Source organism: Melitaea cinxia, chromosome 7 (genome assembly GCF_905220565.1).
Source record: "Melitaea cinxia chromosome 7, ilMelCinx1.1, whole genome shotgun sequence".
Lineage (NCBI taxonomy): Eukaryota > Metazoa > Arthropoda > Insecta > Lepidoptera > Nymphalidae > Melitaea > Melitaea cinxia.
The window spans coordinates 15,543,141-15,566,215 of NC_059400.1; the positions used below are offsets into that span (position 1 = coordinate 15,543,141).

The window sequence follows — 23,075 nt, forward strand, 5'->3', positions numbered from 1 at the left end:
AGCACAAAAAATGTAGGACTTTCATACAAACTGGCATGAGCCCTAAGATCACTTTAATCTGGTCAGGGTCAGGGGTATCATTAGGGACATCTACTAACAATAAATTACCTCTGTGTGCAATTTCAAGTTTATAGCACAAAAACCTAGGAACTTGTACAAAATCTTTTAACAGCCCTTAGACCTTCTCAATACGTTCACGTCGCAAAATTAATTTTCAAAAGACATTTCCTAACTATTAACTATCTTCTGCCAAATTTCAATCTTGTAGCATAAGTATTAAGGGCATTATTGTCATGGAAACTGAAAAATATGGAGCGACCTTTAAATATTAAAATTTCGACTTTCAGGATCCTCATCATTTTCTTTTATACAAAAAAGAATAATTAAATCATAAAAAAGAACTATTTTTGACGATTTTTGAAATTTCTAAAAATGACCTGGAAGACCCTTAAAGTTTTTGTTACCTGCCATTTGACTTTATTATTAATTAAAAAGCTCTCACAAATTATAACAAATAATAGTTTTACAGACATATATTTGCTTCGCATACATACATATTATGCTTTTGCTTTGTATGCTGTGTCACCTAGGTCTACTCCTTACTTCGTAAGTTCTTTTGTTATTCACGTTATTACGTTTATGTTTTTCATAGGTTCGTTGATCAAAAGTGCCCGATACAAGATAGCTGGATCGATTGTTTACCATTATAAAAAAATAATAAGAATTTGATCCTGATTCAATGACTAAGATTTAGTAATAGTGATTATTACAATCTTCTGTGACATAGAGTAAGAAAGATATATTATTCCTATAATATATCTAATATTAATAATAAAAACTTAATTTTCAGATTTAAGCAAACAAAACTATATCTATTTTTAAATATTAGAAGTAAAATAAGTCATATTCAATTTCAAACAAATGATAGGTCGGAAAAGACTTTTCGTATTTTTTTTGACGGCAAGTTATCGAATAAAATAGTACAATAATAATTTATGTAAGTAAAATTTTGTAGAATATTACCTTGAATTTCTATATAAAATACTAAAAATTCCCGACCATTTCTTTTTAATGTAATTTTTTTTTTTGGTTTTTAGAACAAGAGTATTAAATAAATATGTAATAATATGTACAAAATTTATTAATTGAAGTATACAATTAATCTATAAATATTTACATAAGATATATAAAAATAATCTTTCTTAATAATTATAGAAAGTGACGATGACGGAGATAATGATGATGAAGCTAGATGTAATGACATTGGCGTTGTTTCCATAGTTGACATCGAGCCAGTTGTTGACGAGGTTGTAGTAATTGTTAGACCATGTGATGGAGGCCGCAATATTTTCTCTTATAGCTGCCAAGGATGCTCTTTCTCCAGCGGAGAAGATAGCATCATATCGATTGGCGAATGTATTAATCTGAAATATAAAATAAAACAAAATATGGTTATCGCTAATAATTAAGCTTCGATACAACACACGCGAAGTATAGAAATCATAATGCTATGCTAAACGCAAAATAATAATATTTAAAATAAAATGGAAAAACTCATCTCAACTGTAAATTAAATGAGGGATATTAAAGGTTTGAGATTCTTTATTCAATCATAACAATTTATAATTCACTTATGAAGAAACTTATTATACAGATAGATATTTTAGTCATATCCATAACAATATGTCGTATGATACTACACCGCTTACATAAACACACTTTTTTATAGACGATATTATTGATATAAATGCACACACGAAATACAGATAAATTAAGAATATATATTACTATTTTTATACCTTGTTTCCAGAGAATAAAATTGCGAGAAGTTTTGTATGCATTAAATTTTCACAATTATAAATTAATTTAATTTACCTTAGCTGTGTGTGCCGCAGTTGTCAATCTTCTTGAAAGAGCATTGAGGATGTTCGTTGTACCGGTAAGGCCTTGTACTCTGTTGAAAAAATATAATTTCAAGTTATCATTTATAGTATTGATATGTTTATACTTGTGTTATAGCTATTCTCTATCTAAGTTAGGTTGGCTGTAAGAGATCGCTGTTTTAGCGATAGCACCGGCTCTTAGTACAACTTTAGTTTTTCTTCACTGTTATAAAAATCTATGTTAGGCTCCAAAAAAAGATTATATAAAAATACTCTGGAGAAACTAAAACGATCTTTTCTATGAAATTCGAAAATTTTATAAGTAATTTTGGCAAACACCTTTGATTCTGAGTATTCACGGTAAAAACTTTTTTTTTTAAGTATGCTATCGATATTTATAGTAAAAATATAAGCAAAAACGATTAAATATTAAAATCACTTTTTAAGTGGTCGAGTACAATCTAGAAAATCGCTTCACTATCGCAAACTTTCAAAATGTTTACGTCATCGATAAGATAAGATACTTAAGGCAAAATTCCATATTTAAAATTGCGCAGTTGTCCTTCTCCTTGACTTTCCGTCCGTTATGACAGCTTGTCTTGGGTATATCAATACTATGGCCTTTAAGAAAATAGTAAGTCATCGCTATCAGTTTACTTACCCACACCTGGGGGTGACCAATTAAATCGTAATAAATTAGAACGCAAATTCAAATTGACCAGTAATATAAAGGCGTTCCAATTAATAACGATTTCAATCGTCGATGGCTCGGCAAAATGTCTGGCTTGTATTGTTCTTAATGCTAATGAATTATGGGAAGCTATTATTTTGAAATTGAAATTTATTTGTAAAAAAAATCTATTCTGTTCTGAGATTTAAAAAAAAAAAAAACACTTTAAAATAAGTTTCTTAAAAGTATTTTTTCATATCGTTGGGTATACAAATCCGCGTAACTAGCATTGGATAATTCTGCATATCTAACAAATGTATTCAATTTTAAATTTCACGAGTAATGCACGTAGGATCTTGTTTTGCAGATATCTCTTCGACGAAATATTGATTCGGTTCATAGAATCCACGAAATTGGTCAAAAACAACACCGCTTATCTAAAGACGTCAAGTATCGACACTGCGTATATGATCAGATGACGAATACAGTCAGGAAAGTCTTGGCAAAGAAGCTGCGAAAATGGCATGATTAATGTCCATTTTTAAGCGACAGTTGAAAAAAGAGTAGGTTTAGGTAGGAGGGTATAATATTGTGTATCATGTAGTTGTCGAGTACAATAATATATATTTAAAAAAAATTATGATACAAACCTTGGTTGAATTTGGTCAAAGTTTTCGACGACGAAATCTAACGCTGCTTCCGTACCAGCGGGACTGGAGTTGATAACGGAAACTAAAATCGTATGTCTATCTTGTTCCCTCACAGCGGAGTCTTGAGCTATCACTTGGTTTAGATAACTGAAAGACGAAAAATTTCTTATTATGTAAACTTTTTACTAACACGTTACAACACAATGGATTCTTAAATAATAATTTGACAGTGTTTTATGCAAAAAAATTCTAATCTAATTAAATATAATTGTGTTTGCTCGCAAACGAAAAAAAAACCGACTTCAATTACATCGACAAGTAATACAACGTAGATCGACGAAAAAATAGTCAAGCAACTACGCGTTATTAAAGATTACTCAAAAAGTAGTTATCAGATCTCGATAAAATTTATATTTGACCACATGATAAACATCAGCATTCGATTAAATTAAAAATTATCAAAATCGGTACACCCAGTAAAAAGTTATTACGGATTTTCGAGAGTTTCCCTTGATTCCTCTGGGATCCCATCATCAGATCCTAGTTTCCTTATCACGGTACCAAACTAAGGATATCCCCTTTCCAACAAAAAAAGAATTATCAAAATCGGTATATCCAGTAGAAAGTTATGCGGTATAATACAACGTAGGTTGACGAAAAAAGCGTCAAGTAAAAACACATTATTAGATATAACTCGAAAAGTAGTTGTTAGATCTCAAATAAATTTAATTGGGACCAATTGGCACACACCACCTTTCGATTAAAACAAAATTTGTCGAAATCGGTCCACACGGGCAAAAGTTCTGATGTAACATACATAAAAAAAAAAAAAAAAAAAAAAAAAATACAGTCGAATTGAGAACCTCCTCCTTTTTTGGAAGTCGGTTAAAAAGTGGAAAAGTTTGTTGAATATTTCGTTTTATACCGGATCGATTTGATTTTATTTGGCATAGCACATCAAGTCTTAAGTTAAACTTCAGTACTTATATCAAGTAACGAAAAGAATATTTTTTTTAATACCCACACAAAAACTTTTAAAAAATAATATCATATAAGATTTAAATGAAGTTGCAAATTACCTTATTTTGTTAAAAATATTTTACAATACATACATATACATAGATACATAAATAGTATCAATTTTCTTACCTTAATTCACAAGTTAAGAACTAAATATTTATAATTTTACTTACAAGTTGCGCAGAGTTGAATTAGAAGTGCATCCAAGAGCGTTCAAGAGTATGCTTTGTTCGCTGGAGTCCTGACTGGCGAGGTATCTTTCCCATAAGAAATTGAAGTTATCGGAGCTGCCTCCTCGAAGACCAGAGCAGAAGACTACATTCTGAACATCTGGGTGTAAGCTTACACCTATAAAATTTATAAAGTTAATTTTTGAAGCAATGCGTTCATTTAAAGGTATAATATAATATACTCGGTTGCTATATTCAGAAAACGTTCCATTTAGCTTACGAATTTTTAAATTTAGAACATTTGTCAATTAAAAATTTATCAAACCGGTGCCTGAATACTGTGATTGGGTTTTAGAGAATTTAAAAAACGAATATAAGCTTTGTTTGTATACTATAAATGATCTATAATGCTTAAATGTGTTTAAACTGTTAAATACACTTCGAGAATATCTTAAGTGAATTTAAACTTACTATTGTTTTGCACCGATTCCAACAAGACCTGAGCTCTGTTCACACAGTCTTCGTTGCCGTAACGGCAGTTTAAGTTCAGGATAATATTTCTGTGGAAGGCGGTAACATGCTCATCTTGAGGAGTGTTGCTGAATCCAAGGCTGTTGTATAAAGGCTCAGTGAGGGATAGAATATGTCGCTAGAAAAAAAAGAAGAGTTTAAAAGCCTTGTTAACTTGCCCTTAACTTAAGGGTAGGGCACAGCAAGAAAATTCCTGTTCAAAGTATGTATAGCCTCACTGGGGTACTACCTCGATCTTACAGAAGACCACAGCTAAATAGTACTGTTTTCAAGCAGTGTTGTATTCCTGTTGGTGAGTAAGGTGACCAAAGCGCGTAGGGGAAATTGGGGATATGGTTGGCAAGGCGCTTGCGATGCTTCTACTTGTACTGTTGCAGATGTCTATACGGTTATCGCTTACTAGCTTCTACCCTTCACCTTTATAGGTAAAACTTCCGATACTTTTAATTTTTATGGGTGGTTGTGACTTGACTTCAAATACAATTTTATTAATTCTATATTTCGTAAAAGGAAAAATATTTTTTTACAAAATTATGTTATTTATTATATATTCAATAATTATTATACTCGTATTTATATTATAATATGATTATGCTTTCTATAGGGTTTTTTTTTTTTTTTATGTCACTAGGTCGGCAAACAAGCGTACGGCTCACCTGATGGTAAGCGATTACCGTAGCTTATAGACGCCTGCAACACCAGAAGCATCGCAAGCGCGTTGCCGACCCAATCCCCAATCCCCCCAGGAGCTCTGGTCACCTTACTCACCAACAGGAACACAATACTGCTTGAAAACAGTATTATTTTGCTGTGATCTTCTGTAAGGTCGAGGTACTACCCCAGTCGGGCTGCTCCATATCTTGAGCAGGAAATCCCTGCTGTGCCCTACCTCAGTTAAAAATTAAAAAAAAGTGTTTATAAACTATATGATATTCATTTTAATTGCTTTCGCTTTGAATTACGTTACATATTAATAAAATAAATAAAAATAAAAATAAAAATGTTTATTACTCAGACAACAAAGGGTCCATAATTGTTAGTAAAAATAAAAGATGAAAGCTTAATAACTAATGTTAGTACTTAATAACTAAAAGTGACATTGTAATGTCACACAAATGCCTGAGTAGTGGACAGTCCCCGCTATCGGCGATGACCCTTAAGACATTGTTGCGGCTGCCGCGCACTCGCCTTAAAAGTGAGCTAGCCTTTTTGCGCAGAATGGCCGGGAAACTGTCGACCCCTGCGTGCGCGAACATACTAGAGGCACTGCAGTACCGCGGCAGCCCCAACAATGCCCTAAAGGCGTTATTGTACTGTACACGCAAGGCGTTGTAAGACCTCTGAGTATAGCTGACCCATAGACTGCTCGTATAAAAAGAAGTGCAGTAAGCTTTAAAAAGCGTGATCTTAACTGGTGTTGAGCAACGAGCAAATCTGCGGGCCAACATGTGCGGGCCATAATGTTTAATATTGCAAATTATCAAAAGTGTATTCATGAAACTAAAATTTTTATATAAATTTTAATATAAAAACTGGATTGAAAGTTTATTGACTCTATAAATTAATTGCTGATAAAGCTATCTCACGTATAATGGTATTCAACAGATAAAAGCGTATAAAACGCTTTTTATTTTCACCGTCGAATTCCACTTCATCTATCGGATGTTTAATCCGCAACATGCAGGTCCAAAATTTATAAATTAAAATTTACAGATTCTTAGGTCATTTACCCCTCGCCATTATCAGCCTATCAATAACTTATTTGCGAGACACTATCAGAAACCAGCAAAACAGGCGTTAATACAATAAAGTAATAATAAGTTTGTTTGCTCGTAAACGAAAAAAAACCGACTTCAATTACATCGACAAGTTATAAGTAAACGAAAAAGTTAACAAATGTACTAGTCGTCACTACAACTTTCGAGGGTTTCCCTCGATTTCTCTAGGATACCATCATCATATCCCGGTTTCCTTATCATGGTACCACACCTTGGATATCTCCTTTCCAACAAAATAATTGTGTTTGCAGACAAACGAAAAAAAAAACCGACTTCAATTACATCGACAAGTAATACAACGTAGATCGACGAAAAAATAGTCAAGTAACTACGCGTTATCAAAGATTACTCAAAAAGTAGTTATCAGATCTCGATAAAATTCAAATGTGACCACATGATAAACATCAGCTTTTGATTAAATTAAAAATTATCAAAATCGGTACACCCAGTAAAAAGTTATTGCGAATTTTCGAGAGTTTCTCTCGATTTCTCTAGGATTCCATCATCAGATCCTGGTTTCCTTATCATGGTACCAAACAAGGGATATCTCCTTTCCAACAAAAAAAAATTATCAAAATCGGTACATCCAGTAGAAAGTTATGCGGTATAATACAACGTAGGTCGACGAAAAAAGCGTCAAGTAAAAACGCATTATTAGATATAACTCGAAAAGTAGTTATTAGATCTCAAATAAATTTAAATGGGACCAATTCACACACACCACCTTTCGATTAAAAAAAAATTGTCAAAATCGGTCCACCCGGTCAAAAATTCTGATGTAACATACATAAAAAAAAATACAGTCGAATTGAGAACCTCCTCCTTTTTTGGAAGTCGGTTAAAAATAATTATCAAAGTCGGTTAAATAAATACATATTGAACAACATGCTGATGCAATACCTTCCATAATAACTGAGGAATTCTATTAAATGTAAAATCGATAATACAATACCTGAAATAGTTGATAAGCCGGCGACCCACTGAGTACTACGTCGAGGTAACTGAAAGCCGCGTCCGCCGCACCCCAAGCGATGTAATCAGTTTCGTTAATCAAATACCTGGACACTTCGAATGCGAAGCGGTAGTCCTGTTGGTATTAATTAAAACTTTATTAGATTCAATTACTTGTTGCAATGTGCAATGTCACGATTGCCAAACTAGTTTTGACTTTAATTTATTCTTATAGTAAAAACAGGTAGAATATTACAAAAAATATAGTAAGTGAACGCAATTCAATAATATAAATAAATAATTTGAGTAAATGATACGTATATGACAATATAAGCAAATATGTATAGAAATCGAAACATATGTGGTAATTTGTGTTAATATGTATAATAAGTATCCATAAATATGGATACTTTTCTAAAATGAATGTATATATTATAACAAATAAAGTTTTTTCTTCTTATTATTGAATATCGTTGCTTCTTCGTAATATAGTGTAATATATAAGACAATAAATTAATATATATTATTTTTTATAATCACCTCACTAATTATCGAATTTAATACAGAAATAGTATCAACATTTTGTCTAAAACATTAACTAGTATACTACTGATATATTCTGTTCGTAATTTTACAAATTCATAAACAATTATTAACGTATTCATAAGGTATATGAATATTATGCTCGTAATAATTTTGCTTCACGTAGAAGCAAAATTTTACGCTAAAATTGTGATAACGTAATCCTGTAGCAAATTATTCAATAGATACCGAAAATTTGTAATATCTCAAAGTAACAATAATTACTATATGTAATTTTATTTTTAGATTAGCGATTATTTTGTATTTCTTTGTAAATGGAATATCCAACAGATAGAATTTTCCAATCCTGAGATTATTCAAACTAACTCATTAGCTTTATAATATTAATACCTATAGATTTAAAATATCTGTGACTAATCTTAAAATATTTTTTCTTGACAAGACGCAAGATTATTACTAAACGTAAGTCATTCTTATACTTTTTATTTAATAATTCTTTTTACTACACGCAATTGCTGCCACGAATTAAACGATGAGGTTTAAGATTATTACAACACGTAATAACTCTTACACGTTATTTTTTAAATAAATGCTTCATATTAAACGAAAACCATAAGAATGAATAAATGCCTAGAGAGAAGAACTACACAAATGCATGACCAATTGATCTCGCATGAACAGAATGTCGTGACAATTGATTGACTAATCGAAACGTCGAAATTTATCGGTCTTGTCATATTGTATGTTTTACTAGAACTCTAAGGTTTGTTATTTCCATCCATCCCATTCCACCCTGTAAAAGTCCACTGCTAGACGTAGGTGCTTCTTTTGCCAAAACGTGGTCGCCTTTCGAGAACCTTTCTTTCGCATCGGTTGTCGTTTTTTTATTTTTTATTGTTATTAATTTTTTCAAATTATACTCACAAGTCTGCCATTCCGTGCGAGATTGAACGCGTCGTCGATGATCTGAGCGCGATTCAACAAATGTATTGCGTTGTGGTTTCTCATTAGTGCGTTCGCTAAGGCCTGCCAGTTCTCTTCGTCGTAATTGACCCTGTAGTAACCTGAATTAAAATTAACCTTTATGGAACATTTATTTAGTCGTACGGAATAACATTGATCATATTAAATAATAAAAAAATCCTACACAATACTAATTTTATTTACAATACTAATTTTTAGTATATTCTTACAGTACTAGCAGTTGATACCAATAAAAAAATAGCACTCAGGTTCGAGACTACGTTGAAAAAAATTATTGTTATTTTTTTTTTTTATTTATTTATAAATTTTGATCCACGGGCTCAAAATGCCCGTGCATTTGTTTATCATGCATGCATTATCCTGTGACTGCCTAGTAAAACTAGGACGTGGTCCGACGCCGACGGTTTTTTTTTTTTTTCCTTACTGTTTATGCAGAAGTATACACATAATTGCTTTCTAATTTCGAACATTATTATTTTTCTTATCTATGTCTATATTTACACTTATTTGCCTAGTTATCATATATGTACACTTATTTCTTAGTTACCATATATGTACACTTATGTTCTACTTACAATGTACACTTAACCTATGTTACTGTTAGTAAGGTTTATATATATATATATATATATATATATATATATATTATTTTCTATATAGTTATTATTTGTTTATCTATGTATAAGTTATCTATTTCTGTTATTTACTTAAATTTCACTATATAATTATTTATTTATCTATTTATTTATTTTATTTTATAGGTACATCCACAGAATAAATATGGAACATTATATATGATTCACTATTACATTATTATCTAATATGTATCCCATTACGGGGTGCACAACATTCCACAATACATTAATACCGTGAAGCAAGTATAATTAAAATTACTTCACATAAAAAATTAAAAGTAAAGATCCTACTTGTTAACAAAAAAATTCATTTAAAAAGGTCATTAATCAAATTTACATAAAAAGTAAAGTTAAGATAATATTAATAATCAAACTTAGCTTAACTAAAATTTAAATAATTATATCAACATGCAAAAAAAAGCAAGAAGAAAAAAAAGAAATTATTGTTATTAAAATTTTCGTAATGTATACCCTAAATATACAAGCTACTTTGTATGCAATGACACGCTCAGCAGTATTTTGCACGAGTGTATGACTTCTCGAATACTTAGAGGAATTGAAAACTCTCAAAAGTGTTAATTGTGAAGTAGAATTTAAATTTTTGTATGGATTTTTATAACTTAAAATTTTAAATTAATCATTTTGCAATTTGAACGTTCGAATTCAACATTTTCTAAGATACCTATCTCACGAAGTATAAGAATTAAATATGTAAATTTAATAATTCTTATTAACTTTCTTACCCACCTGTTTGTTGTTTGTTTACAATATACCACTCAGCGTTAGATAATCCTGGGATATCGATTGAAGTAGAATTGACTGAAGACTGTGCTATCATCCAGGTCTGGGGCATTGTGTTTGAAAAATCTGGGTTTGTGGAGAGTACCCAGTTGATTGGGATGTGCCACCTGTCATGCGACACTTGAGATGTGTCGGTGAGGTAACGTTGCTGTTGAAAATGTTTTAAAATATAGAAAACATTAAGCTTATACCAAAGGATTTCTTAAGTGACCACGTTTGAATCACGTTTAGGTATTTAACCGTCTATATCAGCGTATCGTGACTTAGAAAGCACTTTGGTAACACTTGTTATTGCACACCCGACACTCGTCCTTCTTGGTTGAAAAACTGGTCAATATAGTCTAATACACATTGGATGCACTTAACACTCTTTTTAAATTACAATCCTTTAAAATTCAAACCTTTTGTTTGATATAATTAAAAATATTATGTCAAAAAAAGTTTAAAAATAAATTGTACTTACTTGTGTCACAAATAAGGAATTAGCGCTTTGAGCGGATCTCCTAACGGTGAGAACTGGGAAACCTCCCTGTGTTGTCCATCTTTGCATGATCGTTGCGATGGGCCAGTTGATCGTATGGTTCGATTGATCTAATGCCTCTTGTAAAGCTTCGTACAGTGGAGAGGGATCTACCGATGTGCGCCGACTGTGATAAAAAATGTATTTCTTATTCGATATTTGAAAAGTATCAATTAGTAAGTATTGGCATGTATCAAGTATTACTACAGTGCTTTTAATATATAATCCGATGAAATTACATTTACTGAAAACTAGCGACCCGCTCCGGCTTCGTACGGGTGCAATGCTGATACTAAATATAAAAATATATACTTGCAACGTAAGCGAAAAAAAAATGTGTTTATTTACGACATCACATTAGAAACCTCTAAAACTATCAGTGTTCCTCTACTATATTATGCATGTATTATACATATAAACTTTTCCCTGGAATCACTCTATTTACTAAAAAAAACTGCATCAAAATCAGTTGCGTAGTTTTTAAGATCTAAAGCATACAGACAGCGGGAAGCGACTTCGTTTTATACTATGTAATGATGCATACGTTTAAAATTTTACAGTTGCATATTTTATGATGATTTAAGAGTTTTAGTAAAAATATATATCTAATAGGTATATCACCTTCAGCTATAATAATTCTTTTTTTTTTTAAATGTACGTATTATATAAATTACAAGGCCAAAATTATCAAAGAATACTCACTTCCTATTTAGGAAGAGGATAAGACCCCTTCTGAATACTTCGGGTGTGAGGAAATGCTGCATCATACGAATCACGGAACCAGCTGAAAAATAACAAATACACAATTATATTTAAAAAATAAATAAAATAAATTTAGATTTTTGTTAGGATGTAGTAGTTAATTACGATATAGATGATATACTTGATTTGGAAATATTTTTGGAGTATACCAACTTTTAATATATGTTACTATAGATTATTTTGTATCTTATTTCACTTTTCACTGTCGAGATGGTTTTTTTTAATACGTCATCATTACAGTCTATACAGTCCACTGCTAGACATAGGCCTCCCCAAGTTTACGCCAAAAATAACGTGAACTCATATGTTTTGTAGGCGGGTTGGTGACTGCAGGGCTGGCTTTGTCGCACCGAAGACGCTGCGGCCCGTCTTCGGCCTGTGTATTTTAAAGCCAGCAGTAGTATGGTTATCCCGCCACCGGTCGGCTTAAGTTCCAAGGTGGTAGTGGAACTGTGTTATCCCTTAGTCGCCTCTTAGGATAACCACTGGAAGAGAGGGGGTGGCTAACACCATATTACGTAAGATAACAATTAAAACAATACAATTAAAGTGTTAGCAAAACAGTAGATGTATACATATTACACATTTTTCGTTATGATAATAATAATACTGGTAGGCGTCAGTATAACAAAGTAAATCAGCAAAAAAAGTGTTTGAAAACAATAACGACAGTGAGTAGATTTTTAAAAATACAAATATACAAATACTCTTTATTGTACACTAACAGAGGAAATTTTTACAGCGAAAGGAAAATGTAACATGTAAAAAAGGCGGTTTTTACGTAAATCATTAATAATTACTTGAAATCATATACTTAATATTTCAAATTAATGTTTAAAATAATGTTCGAGGAAAGTTTAACGAATAATAATATAATATTTAATAACATAAGCGCAATAATTCTATGCCTAATGTTAAATTTGATAACGCTTATTTATTTTTTGATATCGATTTCGATAAAGAGTTGAGATAAATAATGTATATCGATAAATCGTGTACAATACATTTATTCCTCATGGTTTTTTAATTTTTATTTTCAAAAGTCTCTAATATAGAAACATTATATTTGTCCTTTTAAGGTCCTCTAAACTTCACTTTAACCAATCATCAATAACTTTATTCTTGTATGTAGTATTTGCAAGTAAAGAAAATAATGGATTAATGTAAAATTAAATATAATATTTTTCGGGTACTTTGAGTATAACTTCTCTAAATACTTTTTCGTTCTCTTGTACAAGATTTGAAAATGTATAATTATGAGTATGTAGATTTCCAAAAACTGCAATGAAAATCTCATATAAAAATAGCAAAAAGGTCACCGATCTTACTAATATTACAGCTAAATAATACTGTTTCCTTCTTGTAAGTATTGTTTTCCTGTGGTGAGTAAGGTGTCCAGAGTTCCTGAGGGGTTTTCGGAGTGGACGCTCGCCCGCATATAATATAAATAATTGTGTTTGCAGGCAAACGAAGAAAAACCGACTTCAATTATATCGACAAGTACTACAACGTAGGATAATATTTAAGTATAAATTTTGTAGAAGTTCCTAGTTAATTCATACTTTCGAAGTTTTACGTTTCAGTTTAACAAAGATGTAAAATCGTTCCAACAGTGATTACATATTGTCTTCATTCACTTTTAATAATAATAATTATTATTTTTATAGTAATAATAACTACTCCTGTATTTTGTATAACTTTAAATATTATGCAATAAAAACATACCAGGTTAAAATTCAAAAAATATTGATAACTCGTCCAATTAAATATTTAACGGTGCTCTTTACAATATAATGCTTAAAGCGTATTATAGATCATCTATAATTCTGTGCAGGTATTTTTAAAATTTATTATAAGTAATATTGTACACAAAAGTGTGAGTAACCGTGTGGAAAATATTTTGCTGAAACATTTCAATCGTTGCGTCTTGAAGATCATATGCCTGAGATCAATTTTATTAGAAGGCAGTAAAATATATATTCTCGGTAAATTGAAATAGAAAAAAACATTGATTATCCGAAGATTAGATAAAAATCATAAATATTTGTGACGCTGTCATCTGACATATAAAATGAAAGATACTCACATTTCTGATAAGCCACAGCGTTAAAAGTACCGATAATTTGAGACGGAGTGTATACGGGATAAGTCATTGGATTAACGTTCAGAACAGCATCGCTTTGCATTACATTTTGTAGCAACAAAACGTATTGGTCCATCATACGCCATTGTGGGTTAACCTGCGTGAAACATACGATTTACAACTTTAGTGACATTCAATTAGGAATCATTTTCAATTTTACTGATACGATATTTGAATCATGAAATAACATAAACATCATGCATATATAGTTCTACGCATATTAAAATTTCATTAGCAACATAAAAATTTCAAATTTTCATTTAGCATACCGCCAATATGTAATAGAATAGATAGGTAGGAAGTATTATTAAAACATAAGGAAAAATTAAAGAGAATTGAAAACATTCAATTTATATCATTACTAGCTAACCCCCCAAAGGTTGTATTGCCATATATTTTATTAATCGCCTCAATCCCCCCCCCCCCTCCTATAACTTACAGGTATGAAAAATAGATTTTGGCCGAATCTCAGACCTACCTGATATGCACACAAAATTACATAAAAATCTGTCCAGCCGTTTCGGAAGAGTATGTGTCATTGTCACACGAGAATTTTATATATAAGAAGATAAGATTTATTTTTATTTACACTTTCGCACACCAAGACAGAATTGTAACAATACATGACATTATAATGTCAATCAGTTGCAACAGGCGGCCTTATCACTAATACAGCGATCTCTTCCAGGCCTTTGGACAGAGGACTAACATAGGGAGCGTGGGAAGGAGCGCAAAAATTTGATGTAACAGGAATATATACATAGAAATAAATATACAGAAATGCATCGATGTATATTTATAATACAGAGAATTGGAGGGAGGGTCAGCAACACGCTTGTGATGCTTATGCTGTTGCAGGCGGGTCTATAAGTTACTGTAATCGCTTGCCATTAGGTGAGCCGTACGCTTCTTTGTCGACCTAGTTGTATAAAAAAATCCATAGATTTTATCTAAATGTACCACATAAGTCCTTCACCATTAGATCATCATTACAGCCTATACAGTCCACTGCTGGATATAGGCCACCACAAGTTTACGCCAAAAATAACGTGAACTCATGTGTTTTGCCCATAGTCACCACGCTTGGGCAGGCGGGTTGGTGACCGCAGGACTGGCTTTGTTGCACCGATGACGCTGCTGCCCGTCTTCGGCCTGTGTATTTCAAAGCCAGCAGTTGGGTGATTATCCCATAACATAACATAAGCCCTTAAATACCTTTAAAGACTGAAAGATGAGCTTTCGTTGGTCAATTTTTAAAACTTTTGGACGTTTTGATCCTTTACCAGCTTTTCTGAATACCGAATGACAATACCAACTGGATGCTAAACTCAACTCATATTTTGTTTCAGATTAAGCGCCATTAAAAATGTTCTTAAGTACTTACCAAATCGGTACCATAATTTTCAAAGAAATTAGCAAAGCCTTCGTTCAGCCATGTATACGTCCATTGCAGAGGGCTGACTTCATTACCGAACCACATGTGTACGTTCTCGTGGCATATAATACGGCCTATGTTTTGTAGAGTTGACGTCGTCGTGACTCCTATTTGATATAATAACGCCACTTCTCTGTTGAAGAAAATGAAACATGCAATTTAATAAGTGTCGTAAAATACCGAAAATAGATTTCAAATCTAACTCCTAAAGAAATTAAACTCCAAGGTCAGATTTCAATAAGGCAAAAAAAGTTATATTACAATAAATAAATAAATAAGTATCTGCTACATACACACATGGTCGTCTGTTCCTAAAGTAAGCAACTTAATGCTTGTGTTATAGAAAACAGCCGACTGGTATAGCTACATTTTTTTCAATGAACCTAAATTTAAAAGATACAAACATAAACATATTTATATAACGCTACCGCTTCAGCCTGTAATATCCCACTACTAGGCATAGGCCTCTTTCCCCGTGTAGGAAAAGGATCAGAGCTTAATCTACCACGCTGCTCCAATGCGGGTTGGCGGATATATTCCCTACTATGAGTAACGATCGCTATCAGGTGTACTTGATAACAACCGGGAACGACGGCTTAAAGTGCTCTCCGAGGCACGGCGGGGAGACCCACAAGGACTGCACAAACATCCAGACCACGGCAAACACCTGTATGGCCAATACAAATGTTTGTCATGTGCGGGGATCGAACCCGCAACCGCCAGCGCAACAGGTACAATTCATGCCTGTTACCGTTGCGCCAACGCGGCATATTTATATAAATAAGTATATATTACACCCAGACTTGCGGTGGAAATCGAACAACCCCTGGAGAAGAAATTACTACTAGTGCAAAACTGCGCACTGTTACAGTGCCAACGGGCTGGATTTAACAATGCAATAGGTATTGACTTCAGGTTTGATTTACAGTTAAACATAATTTTATAGAGCTTTCACTTTTTGTTACCTACTACTAAACTAGGTACCAGCGTCTTAGGTGCGACAAAGCGAGCCCTGCGGTCACCAACCCGCCTGCCCAGCGTGGTGACTATGGGCAACACATGAGTTCGCGCCATTTTTGGCGCGAGCTTGTGGGGGCCTATGTTCAGCAGTGGAATGCAATAGTCTGAAATGATGACTGAACAAGGTACTTTATTTTATTTGTGTCATTTTTGGTGTATTACCCATGAGGAAATTATAAACATTTTTAGTATCATATCTAAAACTACTCTCTCATATTCTCTAGGCTTGTATTTTTTTTTATGACGTCTAGACAAAATGTTTTAAGGACATTGGCGTGCAAAAAAAATTTTCTTTACCTATTTTTCTTATTATCTTTTTGTGAGTAATTGATAAAATATCCATTGACGTATTACGGTCCCGCGCAGTATGTTGTATGAATCATCAATCACACATTTTTCTTTCATTAAACTACCAGTACGTTCCTATAGTTCCAGCAGTCACGTAATGACAGGAAAATTCATTTTAAGTCAAATCATTGTAAAACTGTACAATAAACAATTTTTAATATCACATCAAACTATCACGGTCGCTTAGAACCGAATATAAAGTCATGATCATGATGCTACATCGTTCCATAGCTTAATTGGCTAAAGCACCGACACGGTCAGTCAGAGACGCAGGTTCGGTCCCCGCTGGAATGGTCGATTTTTGATATGATATGGAAACTGTACCAATTAATATTTATGAACAGTTTCGAAAGAGCAAAATGCGCAGGTATATATTATATTTTCACAGCTACTACTATTCAGATTATCTGTATTTATATCTTTGTTTTTTTAAAGATGTGTTAATATGAATTTCAGAAATAGTATCCAATAGCAGTGGATACTATTTTTGAAATTCAAGCTAGTTCATCAAATATTATAAGGCATAAATTAAATGTGTTACAGCACTTTTTTGATAGTTGATATCCTAAAGCACTTGCCAAAAACTTTTTACTCTTTTTTGAGGGATTTTTCTAAAAATAAAATACTACTTTTTTTAATAATAAGTACAAGCTTAGAATGTACGATTTTATTTTATTAATCATTAATTATATTGTTTCAATATAATATTGTAAGCTATTGTGTATACTATAACATCCATTTAGTAAATATTAAAATTTAAAAGCGAGCCAACAATAATTATCTCAAAAAATCAGTGCAAATATGTCTACTTTATCACGACTTTCACCCATTTTATCTAGTGAATGTAATACTCATTTGCGGTACTCACAGAAGACTTTCATTACTTCCGTAACCTTAAAGGTAATTTAGAGGGTGGCCGTTAGTTCCAATTGCTTACATTTAAAGAGATATTTGGTTCACTGGTGGATTGGATACATTTTATTGATAGTTTATTTTAAGTAGAATAAAATTCGTGATAAAAAATATGAGTATACGTGAGAACATGGTTTGTTGATTGATTATAAAATATATGGTCTTTTTTTTCTAAAACTGGACAGCGTATGTTATGATTGGTGTTCTTTCGCTTATATGAAAAAAATAAATTGCTTAAGTGAAAGTAATCTACCTAAATATTTTATTTTAATGACTCACCGCTATTCCGTAAAATATTTTATTATCTTTTTGGTAAAGGAATTTTATCATTTTTTATTTCCTTTGCTCTAAAATGTAACAAACATTTGAGTCATCAAAAAAATATCCTAAAGTAAGTACCTAAATTGTCATATATCAAATATGTACGCGATTAAATTATAGCTAACTAGCTGATACCCGCGACTTCGTCTGCGCAGGATTAATAAGTACTTCGAGTAATTTATTATCTTCTTAATATCTATCTTTATGCCAAATTTTATCGAAATTAGTTCTGCGATATAGAAACCAAATCTTTAAAAATTATAGCTTATATATTATTCTAATGTACAAGCTATATTTATTGTAAACTTTCATTAAAATCCATTCGGTTGTTTTTGCGTGAAAAATGAACAAACATCCATACATCTATACATCTTGAAAAACCATTTGAACTATTTAAAAATTAAAATGGATGTATTTCATACTACCGATGAATTGAAAATTTCTGTAAACATTCCTGTTAGATGAAGTCTTAGGTGTATATACAAAAAAAAAAAAAAAAATAGAACGAATATTGAGCATCAACCTGCAATATTTAGCTACAGGTTTGTCAATCGAGTGGCATAAAAGAGAGAGAAAGAGAATGGAGTTAAATGTCTCTTTATGTCAAACTAATTCGAAACGAATTGGAAATGTTTCTTACCTGTAGAGAACTAATCCCCAGTTCTCCATAGCACCAGCTGCAAAATCTGGAATAGCAGCCTTATCGAATTTAGGTAAGTCGTAGGTAATATTCGTATAGGCTTCAAGAGCAACCATATTTTCCTGACCGAAGTTCAAAGCAAACTGTGCGGTGTCTTCTGTGCCTGGTCTGGAGTAAATACGGAATGGTAGTCTGTAGGTTGGATTCTGTTGACCCTCGTTGGTGACATATGTGAAGTTGGAAACCAGGTATGCCAAGAGGTATGAAGACATTATGGGGGTATCTTCAAACTCGTGTTTGACGTAACCTTGCACTTCCGGTCTAGAACAACAACAAGTTTGAAATTATAATTCGGTCAAACAAGGTGTGCACGTCTGCAAATTAAAAAAAAATCTAAGACAGTATGCATTTAGTTCTTCAAAAGACAATTTATATTTTTAATAATTTAAATATGGGAAGATTATGCAAATAAAAAGTTTTGAACTAAATTAATACACAAAACATGATTTAAGTTTTGAAAATGGGCATAGGAATTTTTCTTTTAAATTTTAAGAATAAACATTAAAATAACAATAGGCATTAAAGTACCAATAGGCAACCAAAATTATTTTAAATGTAGATTCCTTTAAGGTTACAAAATAAATTCCTAAATTAGAAAGCTCTAATTAAACGTTATTAGCCTTACTTTAAAGGTGTTGTACGTATAGGCATGTTGGATCTCACAACCGGGAACTGAGCAGGTGCGTAGATAGTGGTTCTAAATACGGCCTTGAAGCGAGGCTCATCGAAACATGGAAACGCACGGCGGGTAAACGTTGGCTGAAGCTGAGTTGCTATTAGATTGCTAAAAAATAAACAAAAATAATAATTCGTTCCAATAAATTACTGTATAAATATTGACAAATATAAAAACTTTTATCCTAAAAATATTTTGAAGCTTTTAAGTGTGATACTTTTCCTATTTTCAATATTAATTTTAGCATAAAGAGACAAGACAAAAGCGTGTTTTATAAGAAAAACGTAATTATAATTTAAATATTTTTTATTTAAATAAATTTCATAGATGGGTTCTAATGGGCTCGTGCCTTTTTATTTTCAAACATTATATTATGCTTATCGTACATGCGATTTTGATTACATAAATAACTACAGATTGACAGTCTGGACTCCCTAGCGAGCCAAGCTAAGATCTGTACCGACTCTGACAATGTTCATCTGTTGCAAAATCTTATGTTATTTTTAGTTGTACATAAAAATTAAATTTAAAAGTGTTATTATTATTGTTCTAACTATTGTATACATAGTACTAACTGTAATACTTACTGTGTTTGTCCCATGTACTGATAAGTGGAAATGTACACTCCAAACATATTAGTTGCATACGTGCCTACGTAGGAAATATTTAAGACATACGGGCTTCCAGCATTCAGATCGACAGACGATTGAATCTCCAGAAAATGTGTGTCATTAGTAGTCAAAGTGAAATTAGTTGGAATAACGGTTGTTGCCCCATCGGGACTCAGCTGAACTGACTGTATTTGCATGGCCATAGCGTGCAGGACTATGGTGCGTGTGGTGGCATTGGCAATAAATCGAATGGATACATCGCCGTTGAATCCGCTAGCACTGTTCGGGTCGAAGAACAGCCGGACGTCATAAAAGCTTGGAACTATTTGTCCACTTAAACGGTAATATTCTAAGTCTTCAACATTTGTGTTTTGAAATTCTACGGGCACGCTTAATACAGACCCGAGCAGACTTAAGAATATTAGGGACAACATGCTGAAAGAAATAAGTATAATGTGTTAGATACAACAATTCATAGCGTAATTTACGCGTTGGTCTATTTATTACAAATGTGGTACTTATATTATATATCAAATTATTCAAATGGATGGTTTTATTTTTAAAAGCAAAGTGTTTCCTTAACTTCCTGCGGGTAGTTCATATTTCATATTCGAATATACATGACTTCAATATAGATAATTAGATACCATCGAGTTCTATTGATCAAAAAAATGTGATTGTTACATAAAAAGAATTACTTTTTCTATCTATACGTTAATAGAAATTTAAAGAAACTTTTTATATTTAAATTCCAAGTATACAAATTATTTATATTTTATATAATGTCGGATTTAATTATATATCATTTTTCGTTTATACACCCCGACTGCGGTAGTACCTCCATCTTACAGAAGATCACAGCTAAATAATACTGCTTTCAAACAGTATTGTGATCGGGGGTAGGGTCGGCAACGCGCTTGCTTACTTCTGGGGTTGCATGTGTCAATAGGATACGGTAATCGCTCACCACCAGGTGTACCATACGTTTAGTTGCCGAATTAGTTATGTAAAAGAAAGTCTGTGCAAAAAGTAAACCAATTGACATTTTCATTTGTTTGTTACGTCGATTTTGAGTATTATACAACAAAATCATTTGATGTATTCGATGTGTTGCTTTTGCACCTTAATTGATTAAATGAGATTGTTATCATTATTTATATCAAGTTTTTCAGACTACCTACAACCTCCTATCAATATCATTATCAATGATTAATGAAGACATTACGAATTTCTATTCAAATGAACATAGGTAGTGTAAAAAGTACAGATCTAATTGTATTTATAATTATTGATTGGAAATTAATTATTAAAAATAAAAATGATAATAATTTTAGTATTTCAATACGTATTACGTTGTTATTTATTTTTTTTTTTCGTAAGTTCAAAAAAGAAGGAGGTTTTATTACGTAAAGATTTTAATGATTATTTTTTAATTGATACTGGTTCATGTCATGCAATCGACATCTGACGAGTACCTTTTGAGTTATCCCTAATTAAGCGTATTTGATTGATTACATTTTGAACTGACTACGTTAACTGTCCTAGTACACTGAAGCCAGTTTTTTTTTTCGTTTTCGAGCAAATATAAAGATTAATTAGTTTTATTACACAAAATTTTTATGTCTTTCATGAAAACAAAATTATTAAATTTGAAAATGCTAACTAAAAGTAATAACGTTGACGTTTTAATTACGTTGACGTTTATAACACAGAATCATTTTTTAGGTATCTCTAGAACTTGTAAATACTTATATTAGATAAACGTTAAAACATTCCAGAGAAAGACATGAGTTGCGTAATGTAACGGATCTCGAGTGGACATATGTACCTTACCAGTAATCTAATCCTAATCTTATCAATAGAAATATCGGTGAGGAGAATTAACTTATCTGTAAAAAAAAATGTAACGTTTGTCATATTTTCGCTTTAATATTCAATATATGAGTATAAACTGAGGTTTTGTAATAAAACGAATGAGAGGATTTTATTTAACGTAAAAATAATATATTTATTTATTTATTCATTTATTTATTCATTTATTTATTACTTCTTGCATAAATACAATCAAACACTTTTACGTAGTAAAAAAAGGAAAAAAACAGCAGTACAGAAATAAAATTAAACAAAGAGTAGTTACAATGACAGCATGCAAAGGCGGTCTTATCTCTTCCAGACAACCTCAGGTAAAAGGAGATTATAAGTAACAAAGTGCGGGATTGTGCAAAAGTAGATAAATATAAATAGTTTTTATTTTTTTGATATTAATTTATTTTTAAATTTTATTAGATTCTGTGAAATTAATTACTGTAGTAAAGTAATTGAAGAATAAAGTTAGTACATTTTTATTGTTGTTTTTCCTCGTCTCTGTGTTTTGTAAGCCTTGTATGATTCATATTTTGTAAAAAAAAGTGTACATTAAATTTTCTTTTGAGATTTACTTTCATTGTTTTATATCATTTCCTACAAGGATAAAACCTACAGCGCATATGGCAGTTTTCACCAATCAACACATAACGTGAACTTTATGATTAATTACACAATTTATACAATTTAATTATACAATTTATATAAACAATAAACTGTTTCATATAAATACCTAAAATTATGATCCTATAATTTCATATCTTTATCATTTGGTTTATATGTATTATGTACTCAATTATTAGACTGTAATACAAAAAATGAGGCGAAAAGGTAAATTTTTTTCTTTTGTATTATGTACTCAATTATTAGACTGTAATACAAAAAATGAGGCGAAAAGGTAAATTTTTTTCTTTATCTCCATTTTATCTTATCAAATTGATTCAAAAGTGTTACTTTGAATTCCATAAACAATGTTTGAAAGTCACGATTGTGATGGCTTATTTTCCAGCTGACATACTATAAAATATTACCTTTTAAATTAATACTAACGACTCGTATTAGTTTCACGCGCGTACTATATAATGATATTAGCGACAGCCAGCTCGACCTCAGAAGGTTCCCATCAAACAAATCCCGTCATTTGCTCG

At 31.7% G+C, this 23,075-nt stretch overlaps 1 protein-coding gene across 1 annotated transcript; it reads right to left on the reverse strand.

Annotated features, from left to right (window-relative positions):
• Window positions 1-1,135: 1,135 nt before the first annotated feature.
• Window positions 1,136-20,498, reverse strand: LOC123655030 (aminopeptidase N-like). Its single transcript, XM_045590878.1, has 15 exons — window positions 20,041-20,498; window positions 19,403-19,561; window positions 18,718-19,038; window positions 15,426-15,609; window positions 13,985-14,138; window positions 11,839-11,920; window positions 11,080-11,263; window positions 10,563-10,764; window positions 9,121-9,260; window positions 7,655-7,789; window positions 4,865-5,042; window positions 4,397-4,571; window positions 3,204-3,350; window positions 1,876-1,954; window positions 1,136-1,424 (listed from the first exon to the last, which is right to left on the reverse strand). The coding sequence occupies exons 1-15, from the start codon at window positions 20,496-20,498 to the stop codon at window positions 1,203-1,205; spliced, it is 2,820 nt and encodes a 939-aa protein (XP_045446834.1). The 3' UTR covers window positions 1,136-1,202.
• Between the last annotated feature and the right edge of the window lie 2,577 nt (window positions 20,499-23,075).

What these genes read in the sequence shown, in the direction of transcription:
- LOC123655030 (XM_045590878.1), bottom strand. Translation starts at nt 20,498, where the DNA reads ATGTTGTCCCTAATATTCTTAAGTCTGCTCGGGTCTGTATTAAGCGTG. An exon ending in AATTCAACTCTGCGCAACTT is followed by an intron (nt 3,351 to 4,396) that starts GTAAGTAAAATT and finishes TTCGTCTTTCAG; the next exon opens with TTATCTAAACCAAGTGATAG. An exon ending in TTTGACCAAATTCAACCAAG is followed by an intron (nt 1,955 to 3,203) that starts GTTTGTATCATA and finishes TTTTTTCAACAG; the next exon opens with AGTACAAGGCCTTACCGGTA.